The sequence below is a fragment of the Chrysoperla carnea genome, chromosome 3 (genome assembly GCF_905475395.1).
Source record: "Chrysoperla carnea chromosome 3, inChrCarn1.1, whole genome shotgun sequence".
NCBI classification, from domain to species: domain Eukaryota; kingdom Metazoa; phylum Arthropoda; class Insecta; order Neuroptera; family Chrysopidae; genus Chrysoperla; species Chrysoperla carnea.
Genome location: NC_058339.1, coordinates 66,053,007 through 66,080,898, shown reverse-complemented (window position 1 = coordinate 66,080,898; position 27,892 = coordinate 66,053,007). Strand labels below are relative to the sequence as shown.

The window sequence follows — 27,892 nt, the reverse complement described above, 5'->3', positions numbered from 1 at the left end:
AACAAATTTCATATAGTCATAAATTTAAAACTTCGAGGCGCAATCCGCTATTTTCCAACCGCCATAAAACACCCCAGTACCGATAGTTTTTTCTGTGAGTCAATTCTGGACTCGCAGAAATCGAAAGCCAAATTTCTTATTCAAATTGTGATAAATTTAAGCTCGGACCGATAAAATACCAAATGACAATTCGCGAAAAGGAACATAAAAGCAATTTCAAGAATTATCGAATTGAAAAATCTTGCATAACAGACCACGATTTAAGTTCGTAACACAAAATTCTTTTCGGATAGTTCGTTAAATCTGTTAGATTTCACAATAGTTTAGAGGCTTACGAAAGCATTTTAATCCACACATCGGGCAATTAGACTCTAATCTGGGATTTATTTTTGTGTTACTGTACTTATTTTTAACTATAAAAAAATGTTTGTAATGAGTTATATGAATAAATTTAGCTCCTGACGATGGCTGCGTTGCAATCGAAATATCGATATTTAGCGAAATGTAAGTCTACTTGTTGTATGTTTTTTAATTATATTTTTTAAATAAAATTTTATTTCGAGTATCGTGCTATTTATTTCAATTTTTCTAAAAAATCTATTTGTCAACATAACTTTATCATATTACATTCTATATTGATTTCTTTAAAGATTCTCTCGGGACCAGTTCTCAAAAATATTTTCGTTTTTTTGTTTATCAGTAAGTACTTTATTTATTTTCTCCCTGTATTTAAAATGCCCTGCTAGATTGAGACGGCACGGCACGATTAAACAATTTGAGACGGCTCAATAAGAAATAATCAATTTTTCACAAACAAATTTTTCACAAACACGGTAAAGATACAATTTATACAATATTTTTAAATCTTGACAGCTGTAAAAAAAAACTTCTAAGAAATTGTTATATTTAATACACCAAAAATATAGCATTTAAGTAGCATTAAATCGTATACATATTACAAGTACTAAAACGTGTAAAAACGATAATATACTAATTTCACGCGTACTTACCCACAGGGTACAGCTAGGTTAATAATATAATCACCGGTAGACAAATAATAATACATACATAAAATAAATATTTATTCATTTTCTGATAAAAAGTTAATATATTTATCTCGAAAATCGAAAAAATAAAATTTTATTTTATATGTGACGGTGATCAGTGTTTTGTCACTAGACGAATCAACTAGAAGATCAGCTTAAAAACTAGACGATCAGCTTAAACTTTTGACTTATAGTGAGACTTATCTTTATTTTATTGAGATTTAGATACCTGGATTTGCATTCAAATTTAGATGTTAAGTAATAAGAGTTCATAGGGAAAGACTACCAAGTGGAATTTTTTTATATTCGAAAATATTTATTATCATAAAAAAGTTTAATTATTCACAAGTTCCCTATTTTAGGAGGAAACACAAAACATGGAATTTAATAAAATTTATTTTCTTCTAGTAGCTACATATTGCCAATATCTATCGAAAAATAGTTCCAGTTTTATGTTTCTAGTTAGCCCCTCATGTCTAAGAGATTCACGAGATTTCAAACCATACAAAAATTTCACACACATTAATTCGAACCTCACCATAAAACTTCATATTACGTTGAAAATTTGGACTTTTTGAACACATTATATTTATATTGGGAAGTTAAAATAAATAATCAGGCAATTTTATCCCAAAAAATTAGCAAATCGGGTTAATTTGGCTGGTAATTTCGGAGAAAGATGATATCTCGGAATTTTGACGTTATTTCTTCACAAATAACTGAACATCCTTCAAGTGCTTGGAAATTTAATCGATAACGATGTACAATGTTCAACGTCCTCCAAAAAACGACTACAAGCTGGATTTAAGGTCTGCCATGCAAATATAAATCTCCTTAAAAACAAACAATTGAATTACACTGCAAAGATGCAAATCTACACTGCACTAATTCACCCAGTAGTGGCATAAGGTGAGGAAACATGGATGCTGACCGAGATGATAAGGAACGATTGAGAAGATTCGAAAGGAAGATAATCACGAAGATATATCTACGGCAGAGTGAGAGCATTGTTCGATTTGGCCACATACAACGCATGAACGGCTCCCGAATGCCTATGAAAGTACCAAATAAATGGTAAAATGAGTTAGATGGACAATGTCACAAGTGATCTTCGAATTATGAAGATTACAGTATGGTGTCCCATGACGAAAAACAGAATGCTATGGAGGTCAATTGTTGAGGAGGTCAAGACCCACCCAGGGCTGTAGTGCCGTTTGGTATGGTCTGATCTAAAAGAATGGGTCAAAATTACCTTATAACATATTCCAAATCGGAAAAGTTATAACATCACTTTTTCTCGCTTAATATTAACAAAAAAGCGAAAAATTTATAAGTAACAAAGTTTCAGAAAATAAACTTTTCTATAATTTATGAATGAATAATTTTATTTAATTATTTAAGATACTAACTTATTTATTTAGGAAATAATTATTTACAAAAAAAAAAATATTATTCTGGTTTCTAAAAATCATATCCATCACATAGTTTGTTAGTAACGATTCAAGAGACATTTATATTTAATTTTCTCATCATTGATTCGTGATAAAATACGTGAAGATGCGTTCTCCCGATAACTTGTACATGATTTCATGATTTCATTTTAGTAATTGGGTTGGAGTCGATCATCAATGGTAAAAGACATAACGAACAAACAAATAAACAAACACAAACGACATATTGGAATGTCGGATTTCAATATATATCGATGGTATTGGCATATCAATTACTTTTTATTAACGTTTCCATATGATAAATATAAAGATTTATTATTGATGAAATCGATATGCTGTAATCAATTCTAGTTTGTAAGCTTATATCCTTTATGAGTTTTTTATTCATTTAAAAAAATATTCAATATTATTCAGAAAATTCTATCAATGAATAAATTTTAATAGTATATAACAGTTTTTTATTCTGTACAGAGCTGGCTTAGTACTCCATTAGATGCAATTCGAAAAAATTTATTCTTACAGTACTTTAAACTAAATATTTTATTGAAATGTGGTCTAGAAAGTACAAAATAATTATTATAGTAATATAAAATTCAAAAGCGTGGGGCGCTCGATATCTTTTAGGTAGTCTAATTATAAAATTGCAGGGAGTATTTTTTTTAAAATTAAATTTTACAATACAAACAATTAACAGAGTCGATTGTTGATATACCCTGTATAAACAATGTTGAATATGAGTACTTGCATTATTTTTAATAAATTAGAAAAGTTTAAAAACTACTCAATTATATACACATTTTTTTTACAATTTTCGAAAATAATTTCTATAATTTTTTTTCGAAAATCTTTTACAAGACCATTAGTTGAAGCTACCTAATTAGTTTTCAACTAATTATATTTTATAGTCTTGGAGAAAATGGACACCAAAGTTTTGTTCTAATTTGCGCTCTCATGGAGAAACAATGATATTTACGAAAAAATGATTCAAACTTTACAAAAATTATTTTTTTTTTAGAAGGGACAACTTTTACATTTAAACTTCTGTTTTAGCTCGATATCTTTTTTCGTTTTGGAGTGATTGTGGTGACTGACAGTTAAGCCGGAATATCGAGTAACGAAAGAAATCTAAGTACCGAAGCAAACTTTAAGAGATTAATGATGAATATTGGAAAACAAGACCCACTTTGGGCTACTAGAAATGTCTGGACCAAGACAGGTAACCAATAGCCTCTAACGAAAAGTAAGGAGCTTAATTTTTTCAAAATTTTTATTTAATCTATGTGTGGTAAGAAACAATGGAAATATTCTTAATTATTCGAAATATTCGAATCACAGATTCGAAACGAAAACGATGGTGCTAATATGGCATCTGAAAACCAATATACAAATATATTATGTGGGAACAAGAACGATAATATTGAAAACCCGAAAATCCTCTATCTTTATTATTTATAGCCATCAGAGTTAAAAAATGTAAGATAGATTGAATCTTCGAAATTGAATCCAAATGTAGATTCCCAGGCATTTATAAATTTGGTAGACCGAAAAAAATGTCAATATTCAGTTAAATAATTTTAAATATTAAGAAAAAAATTAGAATTGACTTGAAATAAAATATGAAATAAAATTCCGTTCCGCTACAATTCTAAAAAAAAAATTAAATAATGAAAATATTTTGATTTTTACCATCATAATTTTCTGCTATAACTTTTTTTTTTTAAATTATTTTAATTTAAAAAAAGTACAAACTAAAAATTTTAAGGTATAATATAATTAAATACAATAAATTTTGAAAGAATTACTACATACCCAGGAGCATGCTTATTATACGGTGTAAAATCCGCTTCAACAATTTGATAATTTAAATTTGTTGATTTTTCCGTTACTAATTGTTGGCGAATACCCGGCGTTTGTTGAACTGGCTGCTGTTGTTGCAACGCTTCAATTCTAGCCGAATGATAATGTTCATGATGATGTCGTCTTGCCATTGTTATTAAAACGTAACTTAACACAAAAAACACTAACAGTTTCTTCATTTTTTTCCCAATAAAATTTTTAATAACTTATAATTTAAACAAAGTATACAGTTTCTTTTTTTTTAATGTACCCAAATTTGGTCTTACAACGCAAAAAGGTACACGACCTTGTTAAAATAATTATGCCTTAAATGCCTTTAAACTAAAAAAAAATTAAGAAATGAAAACACTCTAATTGTATTGTTTGCATTAATTATAGAGTATTGATAATTTCATAATTTGTTTTTTTATCATTAAAATAATATTATTAATTTATTGACCCCGCTTCAAACACATATATGAAGATTAATTAAAATTTTTATTAGAGAGAAAAAATCGTTTAAAGTAATTAAAAATTATTAAAAAATTTCTATATTAAAAACGTTTTTTTTTTTCTTTTTAAATGATAAAAAACTAGTAAATATTATTTAATAATTAATAATTACAATCATTTTTTTATTAATTTAGAATTTTATCTCAAACAAAAAATAAACGTGCGATCAAAAGATTGAAATTTTTGAACTAAAAGAAATTTTAATCATAATTATTTTATTTAAAGTGTTTTAATAAATTAAAATAAATTTTTTTCTACTAAGAGAAAAATGATAAAAATTGCAAACAAATCAAGAATTTAAAAAAAAAAAAAACAAAATATGTGTGAACAAAACACGTTTTATTCATTTATATTTAATCTAAGTTTAAAACACTGTATACACACTAACGAAGCGGTTTTGATCACCAGGTTATCTCTCAGCAAAGTCTTAATGATTAATGAATTCAATGAAGAAGTCTTTCGTATTCTTAAAGGAGTCAGCCGTTGATGATGATGACGATGGATGCGAAATGTGCATTCTATATTTGTTGTACAACAAATAGAATTTCTGCGTATCTTCAGTAGCCACCAGAGAACAGCCAGTGTGTAAAAGATGATGGTACTTCAATAGTTTGTATAATGGTATTAAATGTGTATGTACTTCGCTAATGTATATGGTATGCGTGTATACCTTAATGGCGAGAAGATTGTTAAGCTCAGGTTGTAAAATTGTGCTTTAGTTTTTAAACATTTAGATATCGGTCTATTTTAAACAAAAATAGACCGATATCTAGATTGCAAAATGACTTAATTCGATTAAGTGGCCCATTAGCTCAGTTGGTTAGAGCGTCGTGCTAATAACGCGAAGGTCGTGAGTTCGATCCTCCCATGGGCCAAATTATTTTATTTTAAAATTATTTTAATAAAATGTAGCGCACTGATCTCGAATTTTTAGATCTTTTTGCTGCCCGAGATAAGGAAAAAAGATATGGTTATTTTTAAACGCGAAAGTAAAATTGAAAATGGAAATTTAGTTTCTCTTGATTCTAGCTTTGCCTCTGTACAGAAGGGTCAGATCGAAAAAGTTTGCAGACAAAAAATATCGCTAGAGTACCTACATACGGACAATTTACCTAAAGTCATTTAAATAAAGTCATGAGGCTCAGATATATCCCCTTATGCCCATTTTGACCGTTTTTTGAATGATTTTTTTAGAGTAGGAGGTTGAGTCTAAAAAAAATATGTGTATGCTAGGCTAGAAAGTGGTTTTTATGCTGTTTCACCTCGAATTTGTGTTTTTTTTAATATTGCTACTTCCAGCGCCAAACCTACCATTTCCGAAAAATCGTAAAATTGAGTTTTTAGGTCGAAAGTGCGGTTATTGAAAAAAATCAAAATAGATCTTGTAGATTTAGGCCAATATAACCAAAAAATACTTACTTTCCATTGTACGTTTGATCAATTCAACTTCTGAGCTAACTTGCGGAACCTCGAAAAAGCTTTTGAGGATAGAAATTTTAAAGATTGGACAAAATTTTACACGTTGTTAGAATAGGCCACGGCCCAACATGCTCGATTATAAATTTTAGAACTTTTAGATTGGCCAAATTTTACACTTTGTTAAAGTTGGTTGACCCGACTATAAGTTTTACAATACAAAAAATTATTTTATAGTTTTAAGTTTTTGCTGCTATAAAGTGTGTTCTCTTTCTCATAGTTATCAAAACTAAAATTAAGACTTCAAGCCTAGCTGTAGTATTTAACGTTTTGGGCCTCCATATATCACAAAAATACAGAGATTAACCTGGCCATATTATGATTAGAACAGATTAATTTTTAAGGAATAATGTGAACAAGTGGCCCATTAGCTCAGTTGGTTAGAGCGTCGTGCTAATAACGCGAAGGTCGTGAGTTCGATCATCCCATGGGCCAAATTTTTTACTTTTAAAAAGAGTAAAAACTAACGCACGTTAATACATTGCTTTTATTTTTAAATCAGTTAAATTTCATTTAAATAGGCTCATTGTGTATATCTATACAAGAAAAACATAAGCCCATATAACCACGACCGCCGATTATAGACAGGGTTTTTGAAATCGGCACAAAGATTTTTTAAGATGCACATTCGAAAGGTGAAGTCCATTTTTTTAAATCTCGTTTCCAATAAGAGAATTTGAGTAACCGTATTTCAATTTTTAAACGAGTACCTATCATTTTGTGAAGTTACCTTACAGACTGGGATCTTCTAAGAGTTACTGATTTTTGACTCTTATCAAGTTTTTGATCGATAATTTTGATTATAGTATGTCCAATTCAGATGTTTCAGAAACTAAGTTAGAATATTTTTTGACTAAAAGAATTTTATTAATCAAATAAAATTGCAATATATTTTTTATACAATTTTGTCATTTTCCGAGTTCAAATTCATTCCAAGAGATTTTTTTATTTATTTGTATCAATATATCGCTCTCTCTATATACATCTCTACATTCCTTCTTTGATGAATATTTTCACTGGTCCTGAGGGATAAAGTTTCTTAAAACTCTCAAGGGTTGACATTTTTCTATTTTCTTTATTTTATCCACCACGGATATTTTTCTCATTTTTCGAATTCAAATTTGAGTTCTAGTTTCTCGCAAACAAATTTAGTTGCGGCGCTTCTCATTTTTCGAACACAATTTGAGTTCTCATTTTCCTCAAACAAATTTGTTTTCCGGCCATGAAACATAAATTTTGGTAAAACACTCAGTTGCTAATAATTTTGTAAATTTTTTCTGAGTGAATGTATTATTAGATAGGCTAGGCTAGTTTTTATGCAAGTCCAACTTTGGACAATATTGTAACACAGTGTTAAGTATGATAAACAAATTTTCGCAGTGTTTTTATCAAATTCCAAATTTTACAATATTCTTCCAAAACACATATTCATGTGTTATGATGTATTTGTATGACTCCTAATGTATATTTATAACACACGTTTCTGAGTTTTTTTTATTTTATAATACTTCGCCTTTTATTTATTCGAAGTTTTCTTTTGCGCTCTTTGGAATCCACAATATTTAAAACATACTGCGATACTTCCAGTGCCAGGCATGCTTGCATTTGTTATTCAAGAATAGTATGAATACAAAAATATTATTAATAACATGTTTTTAATAAATATTTCAAAATATTTTTGTAAAACAAAAAAAAATAAAAATAAAAACTAAAACAAATTAGTTCTGGGTAAAATAAAAAATTATGAAATATTTAAGAAAATAGGGTAAAAAAACATAATGAAATATAATGTTCATTCTAAATTAAGCAACGATTGTAGACTTGGATAATTGGTTTGTTGCCAAATCCCTTTAATAATAATTGTTTATTTCTAAAAGAATTTTAGGGGGCAGAGGGTAATTACTTAGTGTACATTGAATAAGTTTGGGACATTTAATGATAGAGAAATATCTACAAAATCGATTTTTACATAAAATTTTATTAAAATATTCAAAAGAGTATAAAAAAGAAAGGTATACTTTTCATTTTTTGGGCACGGATTAATAAAGTGTACATTAAATATGTAGGAAAAGGGAAAAAAATGTTTGGCCGTTAATTCCTGATTCCAGATGGCGAATTCCCATACAAAAGACCCATACAAAAAGAAAGGAGTATATTACTTACGAACTATTATTATTAAGTTCGAAAAAGCATTTAGACGTCTGCCAAGTAAAATATTATCCCTGTAAAATCTTTTTTCATTTCAAATAGAACCATGGTTCTATTTGAAATGAAAAAAGATTAACCATGGTTCTATTTGAAATCTCTGCAGAGAGTTAAATTTTAACAAGTAGGTGTAAAAATTTTCTAGATTGAACTTAATGAAAGTACAATACCTAATAGATAATATTAGCTCTAAAACTTTTCGATAGCTTTGACTATAAAAATAATAAAACAAATAATCACACTATGCGATCGAAAAATGTTTTTTTTGTTGGTTCATTTAGGAGCTACGATTCCTCAAACTAATCGATCAGACCTGATTTTTTAGGAGGTTTTTTTAAATTTTGTATTTAATTTTATTATGTTAAGCACTGAGTCATTAAATTTTTTTTCGATGCTTGTGGAATTAGAAGTAACGCTCAACGATCTATTTTAAAACATTACACTGCCAATGATTTAAATATTACCCCCAAGGATATTCGTTCTGTACCTTTAAGTACCAGCATCTACTTATCACCGCTGTATGTACAAGGTCATGTCATATCTCGACTTATTTTCATCGATAACAGTTTAGACATCCACAAAACCAGTAAAATATTAAAATTTGAATTGAAGAAAATTTAACAATATGCTTGGAGACTAGGATATAAATATTTTTCTACAAATTTCATATAATCATCGTTTTAGAGCTGATTTGAACATGTCGAAAAACAATGTTAACAGCTAAAATTCGTTCCAAATTCTGTTTTTCAAAATATCAGCTTTGCAGAGTTCAAAATTAAAATGCATATTACGAAATTTTTTGTCCGAAATTAGCCTTATACTCGATTTTTATTTAAATTCAAAAAAACCTTTTTTTTCAAGGGGCTCCAATATATTTTTTAAAAACTTCCCATTGCCTGGCACATAAATCACGACGCATATTATTTTTGTAGATGAAGGGAGGAGTTTTGGTCTGAGCAGCGTATTAATAAGAATAATAATTGTTCTTTAGAAAAAATACTTGCTTAAAATATATTCAGTTTCTGGTCTCGTAGAAATTCAAAAATGGAAAATCAATAACAAACACCTTTTTGTTTATTTACCTCAAAAAATTAAATAAACAAACAAATATTTCATGTAGCTGTTCTTTTACTTCCTTGTACTTTAAGCAAAGAAAGCATTGTAATAGTGAAAAATTTCTTTGCCGAGTTTTCAATGGAAACGCCCGCGCCGTTTTTGATTAAGATAGGGCATAAAACATTTTTTTTAATTGCTCCACTATTTGAATTTTTAATAATAAACAAAGCTATAGATTATAAACTTTCTTTATTTATCGTCTGACCATTTTTTTCTTTTCGATTTTGACTATCAGTGCCGCCCGCATTTACATCTGTTGTAGCCCCTAGGTGGATTTTTGGTGGAGGCCCTTTTTTTTGTCTTTGTAAATCTACCTAAAGCCCCCCATTCGATCCCTTTTACTAAAAATTTGCCTACTTCGATCCACTTTCTCTTTTTTTAGTCCTCGTACATTTACCTGGAGCCTTCCTCGAGAGCCTTTTGATTTTTATTGGAGGCTCTTAGACAGCCGCCCAGATTGAATTTACCAGAAATGGTAAATGTGGCACTCTTATAACTTAATCTATTTTTTATAAGTGTGCAAGGAAGTAATTTGGGGCCTACATCATATTCTTTTCAATTCATGATTCAATTGAAACTATCTTATTTTCAAACTTATAAAAATGCATGTATATATAGGTAACAGTCCTCCAAAATTAAAATTTGCAATATGAGTGACACATTTTGTGCCTAAGAATTTATTTTTATTGCACTTAAATGTCTGCTGCATAAACCCACACAATAAAAATAATGTCTACTCTCCACCATTGCATTGATTACCGTATATTTTATTAAGCTATTAAATATTTGTATATATCTCGTGTTTGTGACTACTTTGACTGTTTAAAAAGTAAATTGATTGTAATAACTAACCATATTTTATGAGACTTTTGTTGCCATAAAAATAAAAACAATTCAATTTAATTATGGCTATCAAATTAAAAGAGAAGAACAATTTAATTACGGCTATCATATTTGTAATAGTTTTTTACCAGAAAAAAAATTTTATTTAACTTCAACATTTTCATTAAGCACGTTTTAAATCGAAAAACAAATCTATTGATAAATAATTCTGTTGAACTTTGCAACAATTTACAATTGTAATATATGATCAAGGCGAAATTCGTGTTTGTTGGTGTATTTTCAATGCAAAATTTATGGGGGGTCTCTACTAATATACCTGTTGCATGCAACGTTTTGTATTCTTTAAATATGGGATAATATCCCATTAAGGGGCCCATATAAGTTATTGCAAGAAAATATAATAATTTACAAAATTTAATTTATTCATTCAAATAAGCATGTAATTCGAAAAATACTCATCTAATCTTCAAACAGATCCGACTTTTGTACTTGGATATAAATTACTCTTGCAAAAGATATTTATCCAAATCATCGGCCAGTGGTGGATTTACACTAGGGTCAGTCGGGGCTAGTGCCCAGGGCGGCAAATTTTCTAGGGCGGCAAAATTTGGAATGTGAGAAAATATTTTCTATACAATATATAATTAACTAATTCTTTTAAATAAACATTTTATTTTTCAAGAAATATAATTTATGCATTATGTATCAAATCAAAATTTTGTATATTATAATATAGGAAATTTAAGTGAAAACTATTAAAATAGTTTAACTAATTTATTTCCATAAAGGTTTGCAAAAATAAAATTTGATATTTTTATTTTCTGGAATTGATAAATTAATATAGTTTTTTTGAAGAATTAAAAATATTTTCAAATTATGTATGTCTTTTTGATAACAGAAACTTTAATTGATCAATGAATTTTCCTAAAATTGGAGAATTATCAAATAATACTAATTAATTTTAATTTAAAAGAACAGTAATAATAATATGTAATACATAATAAATTTTCTGCAATTAATTAGTTATTCTAATTTAAAAAAAATAAGGTATCAAAACTATTAAAATAAAATTTCAGTCATAGGGCGGCATTTTCTAAAGTGCCCCAGGGCGGCAGAAATTTAAATCCGGCCCTGCAAAAAAATATTCCAAATTTTTGGTAATTTTCTTTAAAATTTTATTTTGAAATTTGATAAAACTTGGTATATAAAGTAATGTTTTTTGTTTTTTTTTTTTTTTTTTCAAAACTTGATTACAAGTCGAAACATTACAAAGCAAAAATTTTTAGAAAATTTCCAATTGTTGTACCTTGTAATGGTGTAAATCTGAATTCTTTCGAGTTTTTTACATTTTTGTTTTAAAATGTTTCGGCTCATAATCAGGTTTTGAAAGAAAGCCCGTTGGCACGATCCGAAAGTACAGAAAAACCAGCAATTTAATAAAAAAGAGTTAAAATCTGATGATTTGAACTGTACGAGATGTTGAAATTTTTCAGAAAAATTGAGGTTATATATCGGGCAAAAATTTATCACCCTTTCTTATTATCATAATTTACTTTCCATAATCTTTTTCCAGAATTAAAACTCAATGGCTTCATATTTCGAAAAGTTATCAGAGAAAGTTCAAAATATTCGATAGCAAGCAAGGTCGGTGCAGAAATTCTTAAAAAACAATTCTTTTTTTTTTATTCGTCTCAATTCGATCAATAGAATCAGAGATATTCAAGAAAACGTAACCAAAGAAACCAATGTCGAGATAGGAACCGCGTGCAGGTTTTCTGTATTTTCTCCATGTCTGAATTTTTTACAACGAAAGAAATCTATTTAAAAAAATTTGCCATTTGCCAAAATTTATCGAATTTATTATTAAAATCCGGTAGATTTATCCAACTATTGCGCTAAAAAATCCATGCACACAAAAATACGACTCATTTGAAAGTCAAGTTTTGGAGATATCGGTTGACGAAATTGCTCCGGAATACCAACCCTAATTTATCATTTTAGTCCTTATCTGTAAAACTATTCGTCGAATCGCCAAAGGGACACAAACTATGAAGGTATCGAATTTGTTAGGTGGCCGTTGCTCAGATTTCCACTCACTGACCTCCTATTGTGAGAGTATACTTACACATATTATAACTCAAATTAAATTTAAATTAAACAACGGAGTCTGACAGGCAGTAATAAAAAATTACAAAAACGATAAATTTTAATATAAGTTCACTTTATTATTTTTTTTTATTTATCTATCTAAATATTGTTAACCATTCAATCAAATACATAATGCTTGTAAATTATATGTAAATATTTATATAATATATAAAATAATAATTAACAGTTATGGACGCATTGACTTCAATTGCTTTAGAGGAAAACAAATTAATTGAATTAATTAATTATTGAAAATTACAATTGATTTTATTTATACACCCTTCGAAAAAATTCAAACATAAATAACTTTAGATATCATAAATAATTTTAATTAACTATTAAGAAAAATTAAGAAAAATGCGTTTATTTTTTGTTGTTGATTTTTTAAGACTTTTCACAAAATTTGAAATGTTTTCGATTAAAAATTTTTTCTGGAATATAAAATTAATAAGAGCATTAGCAGATGAGTTAGAAAAATCAAACTTTTGTTTTATTTTAGATTTATTATGAATTTTTGTCCATATTTGTTACTCCAGAGTTTTTTTTCCAAAAAACTCTTAATAACTCTAAAACACATTTTTTTGTTTCTCTGAATAATTCTGAAGAGATTAAATTCAGTAATATTTCCACCAGGGATCTCCAGTATCTGATACCCATTCTTTAAGTCGTAGCTATTCTTTAGTCGCTGTTTAGGTCACAAACGTGTACCTAGTGATTTAGCAGATTCACGATAAAAATACGTTTGTGCTAATATTCTTACAAATACCTAGCATCAAGTTCCTTAGATATGGAGAGGCCATGATCTTAAGAATTTAGCACGGTTTTTGAATCAAGTGTCATTTTTCGGAAATTTCTAACCACCGATAATCTCCTGAATTTATTCATACTACCACCAAGAGGTATATAAAGTTTTCCGGGGGTTAGAAAGTTACATTATCGGGCAGGTTTAATTAAAAAGAAGGAATTTAATATAAAGCATCGTTTAGATGCTGAATTACATGATCCTCATGTAATTAAGGTTGTAGTTCAATCAACAACGTCCTGTCAATAGTTCCACCACCCTACCCAACTGTGCTTTAGAGAATTTCAGGCGAGCAAAGTCGAATGACCTAGCTGTGGTTATACACTTCTTGTCGTAGCCATTCCTTGATTCGATAAATTATGGATCAACTTACTATGGGAATGACAGGCTCAAGACAAAGAAAGGTTTGAGACGGATTCTCTAGTGCCAATGAGTTTGCTGTTTCATTCCTTTTAAAGCCAGAGTGGTTCGTTACCCAGAATTCGAGAGTGATAAAAAACTTTTATGCTAAATTAAAAAAGTTTCTTTTTCAATTTAATTAAGGAAAAGTATAGAAAAAATAAATACAATCGATTCTGCAATTCATTTCAAAGAAACAAATAACATGTTAGGCATAAAGTATAGAAATAAAAGCTCAAAGTAATCAAGAACACTGAAGGAAGGCAACTATAATGTTTCTTATCCATGGAGTGTACGCACCGCGGATCTAAAAACTATTAAAATATGATGACTTTTATGTTCTTAGCCAATCTATTTCGTTGTTACGGGAGCTATTACAGGTATTTACGTCCTGGACACTTTCACAGTTTTCTTTCTTAACGCCATAGATGAGAAGTTTTTTCCGTTCTGGCATAGAAAAATGTCACTTCAATAAATAATAAAAAAATAATCTGAGATTAAAATATAAATTTAATTAAAAAAAAACTCATAATAATTGTAAACATAATTTGTTAAAAAATTGAACAATATTATAATACAAGAGGAGAAAAAACTAACAGTTACCTTATTTATTTATAAAATGGACATGGCATTTTGAATTTTATCTATATATTATTTTTAATTCTTAGTACGTTTAATTAATAAAATGTGTGCAAATGGACCTCCGTAAAGTTTCTTTTATTTATTAATTAATTAGTATTTGTTTTTTTTAATACATCTAAATCTTCGTTTATTCAATCATCGTTTTTATCCGGTATCTTTATCTTTATCTTACGTGTAAAGAGAGAGATATCGATATTTACAAGAATGATTGGAGAAACGGACAGAGAAATTATTTTTTTTATCTAGTTATCTAATTATTTAAAGAATTTTTTTTTAATGCGTATCTCTACCAAGATATAACGTTTCTAAACTTTCTGAAAATTAATCCAAAATATTATTTTTTTAAACTACCAGTCTTATTTTTTTTAAACACATTCAATAAAATTGGAAGAATGTATTTTCAAAACTATTGGGTTTTCCAGCTAAGAGATACTATCTATATCTAGCGTTTTTAATAAGAACCCAAATCGTCGATTTAAAAAATTATAATATTTCTTATTTTTTGTTTCCAAGGAATCAAAATTAATAACTGTCAAAAATTAGAAAAAAATTTTTACTTGGTCAAACTCAAAAAATTTTGTAAATAATAAATAGCTGATCTATCGAAAATGATGGTTGATATTTGTGTCATTATGGCACTGAAAACTTAATTGAAAAACCCAATAAGGCTGAATTCACACGAGCATTAAAAATTACAAGCGTTTTCACTGTGCGTTTAATGTTTACACAATGTTATTTATAGCATCAATATTGAAACAAACGTTCGTTTAAATCGACGTTCGTGTAACCACAGCTTAATTCGAAAAATACACATTTTCAATTTCATCACATACAATTTTGCGCAAATGTTTTTGTTTCCATCATTATTATTTTATCTTTGAATTTCTTCAACAATATCCGTATACATCTAAAAAGGACTTTGTACAATATGTTGTGTTGAAAACTACAAAAATGAAGTTTTAGAATTTGATTTTAAAAGGAGGAAATTCATTTTTTAAATTAATGAAATTATAGTCTTATAAATTCATTATTCGAACAGATTGTGTAATTAAAATTGTACTTCTGCATTGAATGCCAAAAAAACGCCGAGAATTTTCCTTATTTAAGCAAAAATAAAATTACAACTCTGTATGATCCATTTTGACTCAAAAATATCCATAAAATAAAACTTGTTGAAGGCTACCCAAAAGCGTCAAAAAAAATTTTTTCGAAGTGTGAAAAAAAACACTGGTTTAAGTTTATTGTGTTAAATGGGGTTCACTATTAAGGCGAGAAAATAAATGTTATTATTAAACGGAAATTTTGTGTTTTATTAAGACACAAACATTTTATTGGAAACAAGTTGATGTCTCACCGTTTTACTGAGCATTTTGTAGTGATTTGACTATAGCACCAAAATTGTTTCAAGAAAATAAGTCAGGTGAATAAAAATTTGCATAATTTAAACGGCTTTATTTTATTATTTAATATCGATGTGATATTAGAATATTTCGAAGATTAGTTTTAGATGAGAACTTGAAAATTAAATGATTTCCTCACAAAAATAGATTTAATTGGGAAGTTATCTGATAGTACATTCACTACAAATGTAAAACAAGACTTAAACCCATAACAAAACTTGAAAATGAAATTAAAATCGATAGAAAAACGAAGAAGTTATAAACTTTCTCTTTTATAATAAAATGGATCAATGCGACTAAAGAAATTTTCACTCCAAAAATTTAACCATCATCCCAATTAGGTTCCATGCATAATTTTATGGTCGGTATCTAATGAACATGTCATTAATTTAAAAAACGAATTGTAATAATTTTAAATGTATTTATTAAATAGTTTTTTTTAATATATATATTTTTTAATTTCCTCTAAAATAATATCTAAGATTTTAATTAATTTGTATCCAAAAGTTACAAAAAGATTTATTATTTTGCCCTACACATATATTTTTATATAAACCTATTTACTATTTTTTTTCCATAATTAAATGTTGCCATTTTACAATGTACAGGGATGTTTTTATCAGCAAATAAAAAATCAACCCTGTGTTTTGTAGATTAAATACAGCATATCAATTTTTATTTATCTATATTACAAAATTTCTACATACTAAAAAAAGGCTATAATACAATTTTTTTTGTTTTGATTCTCGTTATTAAATTTTTTTTAAAGCTAAATATTATTTTTTTGAAATTTTTCTCGTGTGTTTTCTTCTTATTTCTCACCATTGTTAGTGACAATTTGAAAGTACTTTTGAATATAATTAATAATATTATACATAAATATTTATTATGTTGTGTCCTTAAAAATAGGGACGCGTCTATAGTTTTTTTGTCGGTTGTTATTAATATAATTAAAAACTGTACAACGATGAATTAAAAAATAATAATAATAATAAAAACTTTAAAACCAAATCTTTCGATTAAAATTATTGAATTAAAAAAGAATATTAAATTTTATTATATAAATAATTTGGCAACTAAAAAATATATATGTTATAATATTTACAAGTATTTTCAAATAATATCACTATTTTAAAATTTTTTGTTTATTTATTTTATTTTTATAATGGTGGAAGTTTTGGAAAATAATTCAGTTAAAAGATAGAGGGTAAGGAGAACCGACTCACATGGGTTTTTAACTGAAAAAGTAATAATAATAATAATAATAATAATAATAATGCAGAAAATAAGAATTCCTAAACCAACCGAAATGACACTAACATAGCAAAAAAGTATGAAATGAAATATGCTATAGAAAACATATAGAAAAAGATAGTCAGTCATGGGAACTGTCGACCGAAGTGAACCTCTTTAACCTCGAGGTTAGAAGATCTTCCCTTCATATCATTAAGTAATTTTTTTTATAAACAAATATTTTTCCATTCATTGTTGGTAGGATGTTATATACAAAGTTTTATTTTACTAACGGAGGCTACTAATTTCACACTAAATAGTATTCTATAATTAAAAAATTTTTTTTTCGTGGGTTAGTAGCTTGCCAGTTTGCTAAAAGCTAGTTCTTAAATCAGTGCTCTCGCGTGGTGAGTTAAATTTTTCTGTACCTTTATTAACTGAACAGAGTGTGCCTCAAGTTTTGTATAGCGACGAGAGTTACGTACAATAGCTTGCTTAAAAATATGCAAAAAGGGTCATGGTGGTTCAAATTTATCAAAAACACGGGCCTGGAATGATGAAAAGTGTGATTGAATGTAAAACCAAATTAGCAATAAATACTATTTTTATTCTACCGTATTTAGACCCATCCCTTTGTTTCCAGAACTGTGCAAAATTTTAACTAGATCAACGGAAATATTAAAAACATCCACCATTATAAAAATTAAATATTTACAATTGGGACCATTTTTTGTTTTAAATTTCAAATGATTTTTTTGTAAACATAAGATAAATGAGTTTTTAATTTAAAAAAAAAAATTAAAAGAATATATTATTTAACCTTTAATATTATTATATGAGACAATAATTAATATTAATTAAGTAGAGCAATAAAAACAAACAAATTAAGTTTTGACTAGTGCACCCTAGCGTATAGGAAAATTATTTAAAAAAGGCTTTTTTTGTTTCTCCATATTCGGGGAAAACGTACACTTATGTAAAAATATGGCAGCTTTCGTAATAGACTGAGTTTTTTTTTAAACAAATAATTAACAATTTTTAATTACGTCTTTTTTATTTTGTATACCTATAAATAATTTAGGAAAACAATTTATTTTTGAAGAATTTGATATCTAGAATTTGTACAATCTAGAAATTAAAGTTGTTGAATAAAAACATATTTTCTCAGTCCTTTATGTACAAAATTATTATGCACCGTTAAAACAATTAATTGAAAATTATATTATCGCTGATGCAAAAAATTGTTAATTTAATTAATTAGAAAAAAAAGAAATATGACAATATTTAAAAATGAAAACAATTTTATAAATATTGCAACAAAATAGTTAACATATTTTGAAAAAAAATATAATAAAATATTTACCCAAAAAAATTTTTATCCACATATCATACGAATATCACAGGGATGCTCTAATTCTGAGGCGAAAGACACGGACGCAAGAGCGATAGAAAGAAACGTTTATAAAAAAAAATACGTTTTAAAATTTTGGTCGAAAAGACAGATGGGAAATTGTTTTTATTTTATCGAATTTTTATATATTTCTATTTCGAAATATACGAGTATACAACAAATTCGACAATTCGAGAAAACTCTACGATATTAAACGAAAGTTCAACGACATTAACTGAGAATTTGACGTACCTCTCTACTATAAAGTCGAAGCTTTTTTCAATGTGACGAACTTTAATTCGTAGATAATCGATTACATCAAATGGCTAGAAACTAGTAAATAAAATGCCCATTGTTCCCTTTTATGACATTGGTTATCGATAAATTATTGTAACCAGCCTATTTATTTTTCGAATTCTTTGTTAATACGATCTTCTTGTTTTCGTGTTGTGCCTCATCCCGCGACTCGATTCCGTGATATATGGCTAAAAAACTTTTTTTTTAGTAAATTATTTTAAATAAAATTTTATTTACCTAAATTTAAAAAATATACATCGAAGTACTGTTTATAACACAATATCGATTTTTCTATACACGTACGAACGAATCGATATGAAAACACAAATTCACATGTTTTTCTCTAAATCATGTTGTTCTAAACCCATACATACACAGGTTGTATAAAAAAGAATTATTAATATAAGAATTTCTAGAAAATTGTTAATATAAATTATTCAAAATGTCTGTTTATTTATTATATTTTTTTAAATTTTGTAAAAATACAAAATGGTTTAAATTCACTACTGAACATCAGTTAAACCTTGACGTTTCTCTTCTTCTAACATTGCATCTAATTCGTCTGTTAAATTGGCTAACATGTTGCCAATATCGTTAAGCACATCGACCGGTTGTGATCGTGGTCGAGCCACATTTAACGGCGATGATTGTACTGACGTCGATGACGTATTATTGGGGTTGCTATGTTGTGGCAATGATAAAGGTGATGGTGATGCTGAATGTGATGTAAATGTTAAGGGTGATGGTGATGAGTGTGGCGGAAGTCCAGATCGAGATGGTGGTCGTTGTACAACACTACCAGCTCGTGTTTTTATTGTACCAGCATTCTCGTTGGCAAATGGAAGTGAATCAGATTCAGTACTTGAACTTGACTGTAACAAAAAACCAAAATTTTATTTTATAATCGATTTGTTTTTTAATTTATTTAATATTTTGTAAAAAAAAAACTTACTTTAAAACTGGCATCAGAACCGTTTCTATGTTGCATTGCTAAAGCAGCAATTAATTCTTGTTCTTCACCTGATCCACCCCATGATTTTGAAGGAAGCAAACGATGTGGTGCTGATCCAGGTGGTGTTGCCGGCGCTGGTGGAGGTGGTAAAGGTAAATCTCCACCACTTTCTAATGATATACTCAAACTATCTGAACTAGGATATGCTGGTAATGGCAACGGGCTAGATTGTACATGGATTTCCACACATGTAGTTTGTTCATTAGTATTTTCAGCTAATGTTGTATTACTAGATTGCCGTTTTGGCGGTGAGGGTGGCATCTTTTTCAACGGACTTGTATTTATACCAAATTGATGATACTTCTCCAAGAAGTCTCGTGGCAAACTTTTATATTGCGTTCCAGTAAAACATTTTTGTTGTTGATGGCAATGATCGTAATCATGGAATATTGCAGTAGTTTCACGACATTTAGCTGGTGGAATTTTTGCAATAGGCCGTGGTCGAACTAATCCACGTGGTCGTGGTAAAGTTCCACCACCTCCTTCATAAATTAATGCAGCTACTTCATTTGTTGGTGTTATGTCGCCATCGTCATAAGATCTAGGTCGCCAACCTCCAGCAGCTGGTTGATAATAAAAGGTTTGTGTATTTTCTGAGCTAAATGTATGATGTGTTGAACGTTCATTTGGATCTTCCAAACTTTCTAATGATTTTCCACGACCACCTCGAATCTAGAAACAGAGATATAATTTTTTAAAGTTAAAATTTATAAAAGTTTTCCTAAAATTTTTTTCTCAAAGCAAGTCAAAAATACGATTTATACCAAATTGACCTTACATATTACAAAAATTACACAAAATTTACAATCGAATTCCTTGATTGTTGGTTTGGAATCCAAATATATACAATTACGGCAGAAATGATTTTTCAAAATACTTTTGTCGCTACACTTGAGTATTACTCTCAATAGGATTACCGATAGCTGGAAAAATGAACCACCAGTTTTGAATTTAACTTCTGGTTATATAGACTTGATGGTGGAAGTATTGATTTCTTATCGAAGTTGACAGGCAAACTTGTCAAACTCTGCCATTCTTTAATAGCGAAATTTAGCTGAACTTTAACATGTTTAACCAAAGCATAATAATTTTCTGAACTAATGTAATAAGCGCTATTATTCTTGATGATATTATGGTCTAAAATCCCATCATAGATAGCATGAGAACATCTCTCACTTAACATCCACAATAATTTGTCAAGTACAATAAAAAATCTTTCACTTATCTCTAACGTACGCGGGAAAATGATTAACCGTATAGTTTTGATTTAATTTAGACTTCATTATCATTTCAGGAAATTTTGACATTATGGTTATAAATTTAAACAATAGCTGATCATTTGACAGTTGAATTTTAGTCACCTCAGTTTTTTTAAATGTTTTTTTGTATCATTAGTTGTTTTGTATCATTTTTTTTTTGGTATCATTAGTTGTAAAAAAATAATTTAAATGATTAAACTGATTTGATAAAACTGTCTCCCACCTCAATACTAACTTAAAATGTAAAAAAATTTGCCTACATTTGTCGATTTTTACCAACAGTTTCTTTCTCCTTGACAACTTTATTTGTGGGTGTTCTATTTGGGGTGCTCTCATGCCATGACCTCCAAATTGAGATTGATTAAATGTAAGGGATCGTGGTCACAACTTTAAACTGTTTCATAGACATAACAAATTTATTCTACCAGTCCTTCAGAGTGAAAATTCGTGATATCTTGAAATTTAATCCCGAACAAAAAAGCATTAAATATACTTCAATTTATTACTTTTAATTCTTAAATGGTAATTATTTAAGAGAGAGGAATAAGCCGTTTTAAAATGTGCATTAAAGCGATTTTTATTGAACTTAAAATTAAAAAAACATCCAATACATCAAAGCAAGAACAACGCATGCTCTGTTTGGAAGTTAAAAAAGTGCAATCCAAATAATCCTATTCTCATGCAAAATGCAAAAAACTTCATCCAAGGTGCTAGTGAGGTGCATAAAAAACATTTAAGATGTGAGGTGTGTGGTTTAAGTGACATTCAGAAGAAAATATACAATCCAAAGACATTGAGAGAAAATTTCGAGAAAAGAAAAAGAAGTGTTTTTTTTTTGGTTTGGTTACTTACCTTGATAGGGACAATATCAGTGCAGTAAATAGGTTGATAGTAGATTTGTTGGTGGGTATGATGCAGGGCTGGATAACAACTGGCAGTCATTTGACGTGTTTGATCAACTTCCCAGGGCTGATGGAATGCACGGAATGTTGTGTGAACAGGGGGTACAGGTGCTGTAGACGAATCTGTGATATCTGTATCGACGACCCCCTGCTGATGGGATGGTGGCGGTGCATGTATCAATGGTGATGTTATCAAAATGTGATCCTTCATTGGTTGGAATTTTTTTTTTTGATTGTGATAAGAAAAATACAAATAAAAAACACAAATAATATAAAAACAAACGAAACGAAAATAAAGAGGAAAATTAATAAAAAATTATAAAAGGAATTTGATATATATTTTATTTTTTCATATTAGTCTTCTATATTTAAAAGTGGATTTTCTTTGGTTCACACATGCAGTAATTTTTAAGAGAAATATTAAAAGAAAATTTATTGAATTTGAAAATGCAATGTTAAACATTACAGTGTTTTCTAAAATGTTTTCATATCTGTGTGTTTGTGAGCAAATTTTTAAGCGTTTATAAATGTATTCATTTCGTAAAGTCAGAAAATCAAACGTAATTCTTTTTTCAAAAAATATTTTTCAATTAAATATTAAAAATATTTTACCTCTCCAAAGGAAGAGAATTATACGATTTTTTAGAAGGCTAATTCCTATGTTCGTATGATTTGTGTTTCTCTTTAGAAATCCCGAGTTTTCTTAACAAATTATTGGTAATTCTTTGAATTTTTATAAAGTTTTCCTTAAAGTGATTAATAGAATTTACTATTTTTAAGATATCCTTATTTTTCATTGATTGTTTTTTATTTTTCATAAAGTCTTAATTAATGGCGTTTTTTGAAAAACGTAAGCAGTAGTGCTAAAAGACTTTTTATGATCTAGAAGCCAAAATTTTGTGATTATTTTTCGACTACCATATGCAATTGTGAACTTTTCTGGTAGACCATTCTTTGGATTCAAAATTCCTGGATTTACCAAAAGAACAATCTGAATAAGAAAGATCTGCCAAAAGAACAATCTGAATAAGAATAAAATAAGGTTACACAGAAGGAAGCATGGCAGGGAGAGAAAGATGGATGTGGAAGGAGCCACAATCAAGTAGGGGGCCATTCATTAAATAAGGGTCCTAGAGGTAAGGGGGTTTAAAAATCTCTACATGCCCTCGTCTGGGGCAGTGGAGCGATTCTTCATTCTATAAATCGATCTTTTTCTAACAACATTTTATAATTCTGAAAAACTCTGTGAGATAAAATCTTACGTAAATAGAGGGGAGGGGGATTCGAGAAATCTTATGTACACTTAAAGGGAGAAAGGGGGGGGCCAAAAATTGCCAAAATCATCCTTACGTGATTAATGAATGGTCCCTAAATGAAACATATTGAGTAGTTTTCTCTACCACAAGAGTTTACGTGTCTTATTCTCTTCGCTTTCAGAAAAAACGCTTCGCCAAGCAAAATGGAAGAGAAAATGTGTGAAAAAAAGACTATCAACAAATTTTACGGACGTCTAAGAACTTGCATTTCTAAAATCTAAAAATATTAAAACCAACAACTAGGTATAACTGGAGGAAGCAACGAAAAGAGTAAGCTCATTGCCAATCTGTGATTTTCGCGATCTTTGTAAATATTTGCAAATGTATGCGATGCAGATCGTTTCAATCAGACCTGAAGGAGATAATGATTTTTTTGATAGATTAAGCTCTATAAATATGTATGTCTTCCAATTTTATAACTTCTAAGTGGAATTATTTTATTGATTATCGATTTTCTATATTTTACAAAGTCATACTTTTACAAACGCTTTTATCAGTGTGTTTAAAGTGTTTAATTCATCATTAAAATTGAAAAAAGTTTCCATTTTAAACATTTGTTATCAGCAAAAAAAAATATAAAAAACTAAAACATTTTTCAGAAATGATAAAATGAAGAAATAAAAATTTCAGCACATACATTTGAAAAATATAAATAAAATGGGGACATTTATTTATAAATAAAACATTTAACATGCATTTTATTGTTTTTAGATGACATTTCTTATAAATGCAAGGAAATTTGTTATTTGGAGCTTTTTTTTGTAGAATTTCTTTTTATATTTTATTTGATAAGTTTGGAAAAATTATATTTTCCAAAACTGTATGCTATTCATTTCATTTTATACCGAGTTTTCCATAAGGATTGATAGAACTTTAAACTTAAATAAATTAAACAACTTTTATGTGAAATAGATATCTTAAAGAAAATTTATTTTGTGTGAAAGAGAATTTAATTAATTTAATATAATTAAATTAATAGCTCATTGGTTAAAACGTAACCAATTCCGTTCGCGGTATGCCTAGGGTAGCGGATTCGATTCCCGCCGTCATAACATTAAATCAATTTAATTAATGGTTGCGATGGGCTGTTGTAGTGCATAGGAGGTACACTCAGCCTCTCAAAATAATAGAGTAGCCGATAAATGAATTTATCGGCGGAAAAGGTGGTAAAAAACATATGTGGTATCATAATGGACCCTATGGCCTAAGTGTCTGTCGTGGACAGACAATATAACCTAACCTGAGGACACTCGATTCAGTTAATTTTAGAATTTTAACAGTATAAATTTCTCAATATGAGTTACATCGCGCAGCCCAGCGAAGCTGTGAGAAGATACATTCAGCTGGTATCTCCAATCACACACATTGCTATGAAAGTACTTATTAAAAAAAATTCCTGACCTCTCATACAAAAGTTGTTTAAATTAAGTTTAAAGTTCTATAATTTTTAATGTAAAACCCTTTAGTTTGATAATCAATCCATGGTTTATTTCAATTTAAAGAATCATTTTCAAACATTTTGAAAATAATGCTGAAAACCGAAACATGCCACATATTCACAGATTATCAATTAAAAAAATGGAAGCTGCAAATCCGTTCTCCACATTAAATAAAATGCAAGGAAAATATTTATATAAAAATTTCCTTGAATTTGTAATTCATAAAGTTTTAAAAAATCATCGATTTTTTAATCTAATTTTTGCAGTGTAAAGCTATTAATTAAGGTTAATGAAAATTTATAAAAAATAAAAACAAACCTGTCCTTGTCCAACATCCAAAGATGCGGGAGGTGGTGCATGAAAACGTTTTCCAGCTCGTATATCTTTTACTCGTTTGATTGCAAGTATTACTTTCTTTTGATGTCCAAGTTTCACAATACCAATGTCTTCTAAATCCTCCCATGTTAATTGCGTTACATCTTCAACGGTGCGATATCCTTGTGCATGTAAAGCCGGTGCATATTCTTCTAATCGTAATAATCTTAGCCATTCTTCAACGGATCCCTATGTAAAATAATATTTTTAAGTAAAATTTTTGTTTAATTTTATTATAAAATTTAAAATTTATTTACCGGAATGTAATCGGGTAAATTATCTGGCAAGTTAAGCTGTCCAATTTCTGCTTTCAGTCTTTTACGATGATTAGGTTTTTTAATACCAATTGCAGTGAGATCTTCTGGTGTCATCCTACAAATTGTCGGTAGATCATACCCTGCATTAATAAATAATGGCGAATATTCTTCAAAATGTAATTCTTGTAGCCATGCGTGAATTATATCTTGATCCTGCAAATAAAATTTTCCGCATTAAAAAATTAAATCCAAAATTGAATCTTTATTAAATGGCTAAGATTGTTTTTTTAATTACCGGCACTCCTTGAGCTATGAGACGTTCAATTTTTCCTTCAGAACCAATCGAACAGGAACTTAAACTACATCTAGGACTGCCACCACTGCCAGATGTTCCGGGTCCACATCTTGATGGACCAACCCCCAAACTACTCAATGGATGATATGCTGAGGCTCGACCACTATCCAAAGAAGCTGTACTATGTCGTGATCCAGAACCAGCGCTCCCACTAGACGATCCGGGACTATCTCTTCCAGGAGACTGTAATTTAACCACATTAAATTAGTAAAATATTCCAATAATTTTTATTCTAATGGATCATACCTGAGTCATATCGATTCCTTGATCTTCTTGTAAACTTAATTGGTGATGATAGTATACGGCTGCTTTGTGACTGAGCATTTGTCCTGGAGGTAATTGCCCAGCTGGAAATGGAAATGCTGATGGTGGAACACCCCCGCCATATCCACTTAATACTCCCGAGCATGGTCCTGGACTTTTTCCAGAGCTGACACCACTTACTGTACTTCCATAGTCGGAATGATCATCTACAGAAAATTTTCCAAAATTATAAAGAATAATATTACAATAGTACAATAAAATTAAATATCTAAGGGAAAAATTGTTGCGTTTTTGCAATTTTCCACAGAGGTCGATTAAATTGTAAAAACTTCGTATCGAAAAATCGACTGCCCAAAGGGAGGGTTAATCCCCCTTTTTGGTGTTTACACTTCCTTCCCCCTAGAGCAGTTTTTTACGAATTAAAAAGCTGTGAAACAAATAAATAAAAAATTCAAATAAAAGAAGTAGGTAGCTGAAGTAATTGTGGACATTTTCGTTTTTGATTCGACTTCTTTCTACGATTTTTTAATGACAAAATATAATAGATAAATTCTGAAATGTTTTATATATGTTTAAAAAATTTCTTAGTGGGGTAAGAAAAAAAATGGTGTATAAGGTTACTAAAAATTTAAAAAATTGTCAAATCGACATTAAGTTTTTTTTCAAATTAATTTATTCAGTATTTTGAAGCTAGAAAGTCGAATAAAAACGGAAATGTACACAATTATTTCAGCTCCAACTTTTTATTTTTTGCATATTTTTTTGTAATTTGTAAAAAAATTGAGTAGTCGATTTTTCGGTGCAAAGTTTTACAACCTGATAAACAACTGAATTCGACTGAGCAAATTCATCGGGAAAAGTGATGGATGCGCTTCAATATTAAATGGGATGCCCCAGAATTGCAAAACCTTTGCCCACTCCCAAAATTTCGAACAATAATTCGTAAAAATCAAAAGAAAAAATTTCAAGAAAAACTAATTTCAATAAATTTTAATTAGATGAAATAAAATTTTACCTCTTGGTATTCCGGGTGCATCACCCGATGAAATAAATACACCATCTTCAGACGATGCATATCCCGCACTGCCAAATGAACTGCCTGAGTGACGAAATTCATGCGGTACAGCTGGTGGTGCCACTTTTTTGGCGGTAGGCGCGGGCTTTGGGGGCCGCGACATTCCGCCCACTGTAAACAATAAAAAAATAATTTAAAAAAACATTCTTTCAAAATTTTTATTCAAATTAGAAATAAAATATATCTATCTGCCTATTGAAATCTAAACCATAAAATAACTCAAGGCCTTTTGTATTACAGCTAAGGTCGTTTCAACAATTATGTTTTTTTGTAATATTTTTGAAGAGTCTCTTCTTTCTGCAATATTAAATTAAATTGCAGCAATCTAAAGATAAGAATCGTGCCTTTAGGTACCATTGACGCCAAACTCATCTCCATAATTCATCTTCATTTGAAGTGTTTTGATTGAAATCTGCACGTACAACACTCAAGTTGTTTATGATTTATTCTAAAGTCTAATTAAAAATATTACAACACGAATGGTGTGTTCGTGATATACAAATTGATAAATAGTTGCAGCTTCTACTAGAAACTTAAGCCATATTATGTTTCTCTAAAGCTAATTAAATTTGAATATTTTAAGCAAAACAATCATAAATTATACTATTATTTTTTATACTTATAATTATTGCTCAAAACAGCCGATCAAAATGTCTTTATTTAAATATTATAATTATTAATGTTTCGTATCTGTTTCAAATAAATCGTTCTTAATAAATTGCAAAACTCATTTACACATTATAAATCATCTTAGACAAACAAACACGCAAGCAAGACTTATGTTTAGTTGTAATCATTAACAATATCTTATATGAACAATTGTCTTAAATATCCTAATTCC

The 27,892-nt window shown here is 28.8% G+C and overlaps 2 protein-coding genes and 2 non-coding genes across 7 annotated transcripts in view; 2 read left to right on the top strand and 2 right to left on the bottom strand.

Annotated features, from left to right (window-relative positions):
* Positions 1 to 4,530, bottom strand: part of LOC123296481 (vacuolar-sorting receptor 4) — a 37,654-nt gene extending 33,124 nt beyond the window's left edge. The window contains exon 1 of the mRNA XM_044877960.1: positions 4,307 to 4,530. Coding sequence (XP_044733895.1) covers positions 4,307 to 4,485 — 179 coding nt within the window. The 5' untranslated portion in view covers positions 4,486 to 4,530. The remainder of the gene's footprint in view (positions 1 to 4,306) is intronic.
* Positions 4,531 to 5,647: 1,117 nt separating this feature from the next.
* Positions 5,648 to 5,721, top strand: Trnai-aau. Its single transcript has one exon. It is a non-coding gene; the product is annotated as a tRNA-Ile (tRNA).
* Positions 5,722 to 6,683: 962 nt separating this feature from the next.
* On the top strand, positions 6,684 to 6,757 carry Trnai-aau. The gene has a single exon. It is a non-coding gene; the product is annotated as a tRNA-Ile (tRNA).
* A 12,492-nt stretch (positions 6,758 to 19,249) lies between these two features.
* LOC123295208 (caskin-2) overlaps positions 19,250 to 27,892 on the bottom strand; it is a 482,587-nt gene continuing 473,944 nt past the window's right edge. For all 4 annotated transcript variants that reach the window (XM_044876459.1, XM_044876460.1, XM_044876458.1 and 1 more), the window contains 8 exons: positions 26,992 to 27,162; positions 25,959 to 26,182; positions 25,653 to 25,895; positions 25,358 to 25,570; positions 25,044 to 25,289; positions 21,921 to 22,175; positions 19,750 to 20,481; positions 19,250 to 19,669 (listed from right to left, as the gene is read on the bottom strand). In XM_044876459.1, the coding sequence (XP_044732394.1) occupies positions 19,301 to 19,669; positions 19,750 to 20,481; positions 21,921 to 22,175; positions 25,044 to 25,289; positions 25,358 to 25,570; positions 25,653 to 25,895; positions 25,959 to 26,182; positions 26,992 to 27,162 (2,453 nt within the window). In that variant the 3' untranslated portion in view covers positions 19,250 to 19,300. The remainder of the gene's footprint in view (positions 19,670 to 19,749; positions 20,482 to 21,920; positions 22,176 to 25,043; positions 25,290 to 25,357; positions 25,571 to 25,652; positions 25,896 to 25,958; positions 26,183 to 26,991; positions 27,163 to 27,892) is intronic.